This window comes from Capsicum annuum, chromosome 7, assembly GCF_002878395.1.
Source record: "Capsicum annuum cultivar UCD-10X-F1 chromosome 7, UCD10Xv1.1, whole genome shotgun sequence".
Taxonomy (NCBI): domain Eukaryota; kingdom Viridiplantae; phylum Streptophyta; class Magnoliopsida; order Solanales; family Solanaceae; genus Capsicum; species Capsicum annuum.
This window is the reverse complement of record NC_061117.1, coordinates 128,069,949-128,076,462: the sequence shown is the minus strand read 5'-3', so window position 1 is coordinate 128,076,462 and position 6,514 is coordinate 128,069,949. Positions and strand designations below refer to the sequence as shown.

The 6,514-nt window shown below is 36.3% G+C and overlaps 1 protein-coding gene across 2 annotated transcripts in view; it reads right to left on the bottom strand.

Annotated features, from left to right (window-relative positions):
- Positions 1-5,847, bottom strand: part of LOC107878075 (pentatricopeptide repeat-containing protein At3g59040) — a 14,388-nt gene extending 8,541 nt beyond the window's left edge. Inside the window, exons 1-4 of one of the 2 annotated variants that reach the window (XM_016724949.2) lie at positions 5,471-5,847; positions 4,348-4,660; positions 3,920-4,210; positions 992-1,240 (exon numbers count right to left, since the gene is read on the bottom strand). In XM_016724949.2, the coding sequence (XP_016580435.2) occupies positions 992-1,240; positions 3,920-4,210; positions 4,348-4,660; positions 5,471-5,535 (918 nt within the window). In that variant the 5' untranslated portion in view covers positions 5,536-5,847. The remainder of the gene's footprint in view (positions 1-991; positions 1,241-3,919; positions 4,211-4,347; positions 4,661-5,470) is intronic. The other variant, XM_047393725.1, reaches the window with a different exon arrangement.
- Positions 5,848-6,514: the final 667 nt, after the last annotated feature.

Genomic DNA, 6,514 nt, shown 5'->3' with positions numbered 1-6,514 from the left:
ATGCTCACTCGGAATGACTTTACAGTCCTTACAAAAAGCCCTATCCTCCTTCCTAAGCAACAGAAAGTCGATCTGAGTCTTGGCTATCGCGCTTCAAAAGATAATTAGATGATCCTCCTTCTTCGGGAAGCTCGAATTCACCACCACCAACCCAAAGACCCTAGCAAAATCCAACAGAGCAGCTCCCTCGTCATCCCTATCGCCGAATCCAAAACCTCCATGCACATCGTCATAACCTCCACGCAAAACCCCAATATGCCCATTGAAGTCCCCTGCTATGACAATCTTCTCCGAACTAGGCACGCTTCTCACCACCTCATCCAAAGCAACCCAAAACCTCGCTTTCTCCTCCTCAGTCAAGCCCACCTGCGGTGCATAAACACAACACACATGCAGCGAAACCCCCCCAACGACCAGAGTAATCGTCATCAGCCTATCACTAACCCTCTTAACCTCCACCACCTGCTCTCTAAGCTCCTCATCCACTAAGATCCCCACTCCATTCCGACGCCTATAGCACCCAGAGTACCACAGCTTATACCCATCCACATCCCTAGCCTTAGTCCCTACCGAATTAGTCTCCTGCACACACGCAATGTTGATCTTCCTCCTGCAGGTTAATTTTATTTTCAATACATTCCTGAATCAAATATGTTACAGCAAATTAATTCAATAAGCTCTTGAATAAAACAAGCTACAACAAACTAATGGTGACACAGAAAAATTAAGCATCAAAACCTCAGAAGAAATTAGCAAGAATATGAGGTTCTTAAAAGACCTCTAATATTTCAACTTTAAAATGCATTATAATACTATTGCATCAAGGACTAATACAGAGAACTAATGCTAACAGCTAAAGGAAACAAACCTATAATAGCATAATACATTTTTTTGGATAGGAAGCGATACAACATGCACTTAAGGAATAGTCCAGCATACTAATGATCATTTTCCAGAACAATGCAGAACCCATACATAATTTGCAATTTACCTGATCATAAATGTTTGCGACCTCCTTATAGTTAGCCTCAAATGACATCAAACTGTTGTAAGTAACCGTATTCTGTGGAACTCCATGCTCGGCCATCAAAGAAAATAGATGACGGGCTTTCTCATATTTTCCTGCCTTCTTATACATATAGATCATCATGTGGAACATCTTCTGGTCTGGTTTTAGAGGAGGTGCATCCATATCCATAAGGCCTTCAAAGACTTCTTGAGCTTCATTAAATTTGTCACCCTGCATTAACTCCTCCATTAGCAAGATGCCTAAACTTTCAGAAACCAGTCTAGGCACAGAAATTCACATGGGGATACCTGAGGAAATCTATATAAATGAATAAAGGACCTAGAGGATCAATTTTTTTCCTCGGATTCTTGAGTTAATCTTAACATCTTTCATCCCACATAAGCACTGCATTTAGAACTACTGCTTTCTTATCTAGCATTACCTGCTTTTATTACCGTTTAATAATCCTTTGACATTCGCAGATATGGTTCCTCCAAAAATAGAATTCATTAAAACCACAACAAATCGCAGATTGAGAGCAGAACAAGATTCTACAGTTATAAAAAAAAAGGGGTATTTGCTACTATATTTTCTCAATCTTCTTGATTTCTTATTGCTCGTTAAGCATGAAGGGTGTTCAGATTCAGTTCGGTCAACTTTTTCCTTTATTCTAGTACCAAACAAGCAGCAGCAGCAGCAGCTATTCAAACCAAGCAAAGGTTTCAGAAATAATTACTTTTGTTTTCGAGGCATCATAATTTGACTTGGTGCAGTGGTTTTAAAACTATCTTTTTTCTCTCCACAACAAATTACATCTAGAAAGCATGTTAAACTTTAAATTAGACTTAATAGCTAAGTTGCTCGGACTCGGGTGCGGGTGTCCAACACGGGTGCGGATCTATAGGTTAGATACTTCATGATCTCAATTTTAAGATTTGGGGATATGGATCCAGGCATGGATATGGGTGCGGGGATTCGGCTAAAAATAATTTAAATATCTAAAAATAGAGTCATAAAACTTAAGTTATGAGATATTATGTGGAAAACTTGAGGAGAAAATATTGATCAAGAGGAGAATCATAATCATGAAAGAATATGAAAGGAAAAACAGTAAAATAGAAATTTCTATATACAAGGTATTCCATTTTCTTCAATTTCACCTGAGCTTTTGTTTTGATTACAAAAACCATTAAATTTGTGAATTGTCAATTTTGGTCAAAGTACCCAAAATCGGTTGACTAGATCGGGTACGGATCCCACACCCACACCTATGTCGTATCGACACGGGTGTTGCACTGAAAATGAAGAGTCCGAGTAACTTAGCTTAATAGTACCCACTATCAAAATCTAAACTTAAAAATTCAGATAAGGAAAAAACATCGAACAACAAGTTTCAATTACCCAAGAAAAACACACAAGAAGATTTTATACTACAGGTAAGAAGATTTTATCAATGAAAAGACAAGTAACAACTATCTTGAATAATTGGAGAAACAAAATTAAGATTTTGGGTGCTTTTGGTGTGGAACCTTGTACGTGGAAGCTGCTAAAGTACAACTACTGCTACCACTACTAAGTACCAATTTCTGCATGAAACTTCATTTTAGTTCAGTAAATATTCTTTAAAAAGAATTATTTGATGATCGCTTTCAACTTCCCTTAAATTAAGGAAATCCATCAACTAGTAGAATATCATTTGATCACATTTCTTGTTCTTTTTCTTGGAATACTTAGTTGGCCATAAAAGTATGTAACATATGGTAATGGTACAAGATCTGCCCCATTCCCATTTATCACTTTCAATCATGACATTGTCGCACCTATGAACCAATTCCATTTAAAAGACTGTAGTAACTAGGTAAAGAAGGCAAGTTTTCGCAAGGCAACAAACAAGTGTCGTAGACTGCATAAGCAACAGGTTTAGAAAGACTAGAATCTTAAGAAATTGTTCAGAAGAAAGTTGAGATTTTTTTAAAGCAGAAAGCCAGAGGAAGCAAATGACAGACTTCGCAAAAATGCTCTATGATGGGACATTTTATTTCTCTTTTCTAGTACTGTCATTGTTAAACATCCTTCCTTGTGGATTTGGAGAAGCACACGACACAAAAAAGGCTAGTCAACATCTGCACTCGAAGTGTTTCTTTCAACTGCTAAATCAACTCCTCTGGATAAGTCTATTCGGCATAAATAAAATGTGCAGACCAAAATATTACGGTTTAAAGATTCATAATTGTGAATGATCCCTTATTCAATAAATAATGCAGGAATATCATTAACGGTCTTGATCTGGAGCTTTTCTTGTTGTTAAAGAATAACACATCCAATCAGACCAGTCAGCAATTAATTCACTATTCTTCCATTTTATCAAGATTTTCTTCTCATTCTACCAGATAATGGTCAAGGAACTTACAGATGGACCCTTTGTCTAATAAACAAAGACCAAGCTATTTTCCATTTTCAGATTGCAGCAATCACTATTAATCCGATTCCATTACGTAGTCTTGGCTGCAAGATACTGGATGTATCTTGCACATGAAATTCATGATTCTCTCATTCCCAAACAAAGTGGCATACCAGCCATTGTATGCTACAAATACTTTTTCCCAACACAGCAAGTCATCAGCTAAAAGAGAACACTCTGATCACAAGCCTTTACGTTTACAACTTCATACTCAACATCAACTTCTCCAAATTATTTGTTCTAAAGGATGGAGGAATCAATACACCAAAATATAATAGCCAACTACCGAGTTATACTACATGCTCAATCAACTGGTAAGAAAATTTAGTTTTACAAAGGTACACATAAAATTTCATAGTTATGTTCAGCCATTATCATTAACCTTCTTATATCTTCAATAATTTAACTCCTAAATCTAACTACTTCTGTTATATAGTTTGCTACATTACCTCAACAAAGATTTTGAGAATGATTTGGTATGTAATAGCAGAAGGTTCAGGGCCTGAAGTTTGCATTCTCCGAAAGATAGCTTCAGCCTTACCGTACTGACCTCCTTTTCCATATGCCTCCATCAGAGCAGTGTGAGATATCACATTTGCGGGATAACCCTTTTTATTCATGTAGCCTAAAATCCTTTCAGCTTTACCGAAGTCCCCTTGCTTCCCATAGGCCGTAATAAGCATCAGATAGTCCATCTCATTAAAATCCCACCAATGCTGGGTTCGAAGCCATTCAAGAATCTACATCGGAAACAACAGATTAGACTAAACGGAAACAAGAAGCAAAGTCTGCATAGATGAGTATTGGCTAAAGTCTGCGTAAAGGAAGACAACTGAAGTAAATACTCAAATGACATGCTAGCTAGAAGAGTCCATACCTCACTAACAAGGTTCCACTTCTTAAGCTGTTTAAATCTAACCAAGCTTCCAAGAACAAGGTCCTTCGGAAGAGCCTGGTTCTTGTCCCTCTGGCTTCTCAGTACTGAAACAGCAGAACCAGTTTTGTCAATTTCATTCATCATCTTTCTCCAGTTTTTCTGGTCTGCTTCGTCCTCAGCACTCTTGAAAACCTCTACTTTCCTCCTCTTCTGCATGAACTTTCTCGGTGCCAGCATTCCTTGACACACCACTTCTGCTCTTTTACATATTTTAACATTTGTATCCAATAAATTCTCACCACTATTTGATTTACTGCATCAGAAATGACGGTTATGTTAAGCACAAGTTCACAACACAGAATTAAATCAAATTCAGGAATTAAAAATAAAATCCAAAGACAACCCTTCAAATCCAATATTTTCATATATGGAGTTGCAAACAGTAAAAAGTCATTATGTACCCAAATAGCATAAACTGCAAAAATCTTACAATTCTTTCTCCTTTTTTTCCCCTGCTCAACTTGCACTTTTCCCCCTCTCTTTTTGTGATATTTCTTTGCAGTAAAAATAACGGAAACAAGAAGGGGAATCTTATTAGCTCGTTTGGTTGGCTACCCGAACTCACCTGTGAAGTTTCGATTCTTCACCTTGTAATTTTCAAAAAGATAAAAACAAAAATCAAGTAGTATAAGATTCAAGAACCACTTCACAGAGCTATCCTGGTTCAATAGAGCCATAACTTGGCAGAGGTTGGATAGGGCCAGCTCCACACTGTGAACAGCTAAAAGTAAGACAAATACATGGTTTACCCAATAAGGCTTCAAAGATAAGATTTTGTCAAATTTTAACAACAAAATCCAGTTAAATAGCCGTAATTAATCAGCAAAACAGAACAAGAACATACCCACACACACACGCACGCACAAAAAACAAAGTAGATATTCAGCCTTCTCACACTCAGTGTGAACCCTTTTCAAATAAGAAAATTCCCAAATTGAAGACCCGATATACCCTTTATAAAAACAAGATTCTATCACAGTACAATATCAAGCACCCCTACAAGAGATAAGAGAGATGAGTAAATAGCAAGAATTACAGGAGAGAAATAGGGAGGGAGGGAGACCTGAAAAAAGAAGGAGAAGGGGGTGAAATGAATGGTTTGAGGAAAATCATCATGGTTTGAGGCATTTCCCCACTTTACTATTTTCCTCCTTCTACTTGAAGTCTGTAATGCTCATGCTCATGGAGTTGAAGGATACTCATCTTTACAGATATTTCTTCTTACCTTAACTGCATTTTTGGTACTTGGTTTTCAAATTATTATCTGTTTTTAGCCTAAATTTTAAAGTTAAACAAACAGGAGATTCAATTTAAAATAAAAATAAAAAATAAATTTGTTAATTGAGTGGGTCCTTTTAAATTTTAAATGGAAAGAGGATAAATATACGTTGAATTATGATACCATTAATGAAATGCTAAGTATTCGCTACTTACCCTAACGATGTGCACAAAGTATGAGCAAAGTTATATACATATCGTTTATCTTAGTTTAGAAGTACATATTTTTTTTGTTTTAACTTTTTTTACCTCATATATTTAATTAAAATTTACTATCCGACCCAATAAATCAACTAGCTGATCCGATCTCAATTAAAATTCAATAGAAGTCTATCTAAGAAACGCTTTTTTTTACCCTTATATTAATATACATACACAATACAGTAATACTCACTGCTATCAATTTCAAAAAAAAAAAAAAAGAATCATTAGTCCATAATACTCAAAAACAATACCATATAAATTAAACCCCTAGCGTTTTAATTTCCAGAAAAATTTCATTGGAAAAACACTACCCACCAGTGGTCAAAATCACATAGCCACCATCTCCATCGAATCGAAAGCACCCCACGGATGAACCAATGTCGCACCCCTAGCTCCGACAACCTCCGGCTTAATCTCCACTCCCTCCAACTAGTTAACACCAACTAGCAACAACTACCAATCACTATAATTTGATTAAGGTTCACGTTTAAGATAAAAACGGAGAAAGTATTGAATTTGGAATAAAAAAGAGAGGTCAGATTGAGTTAATTTGAAATCGGATTCGATGTGGTTAATAGGTTGGATAGTCAATTTGAATTAATTATTTGGGATAAAAGTTAAAACG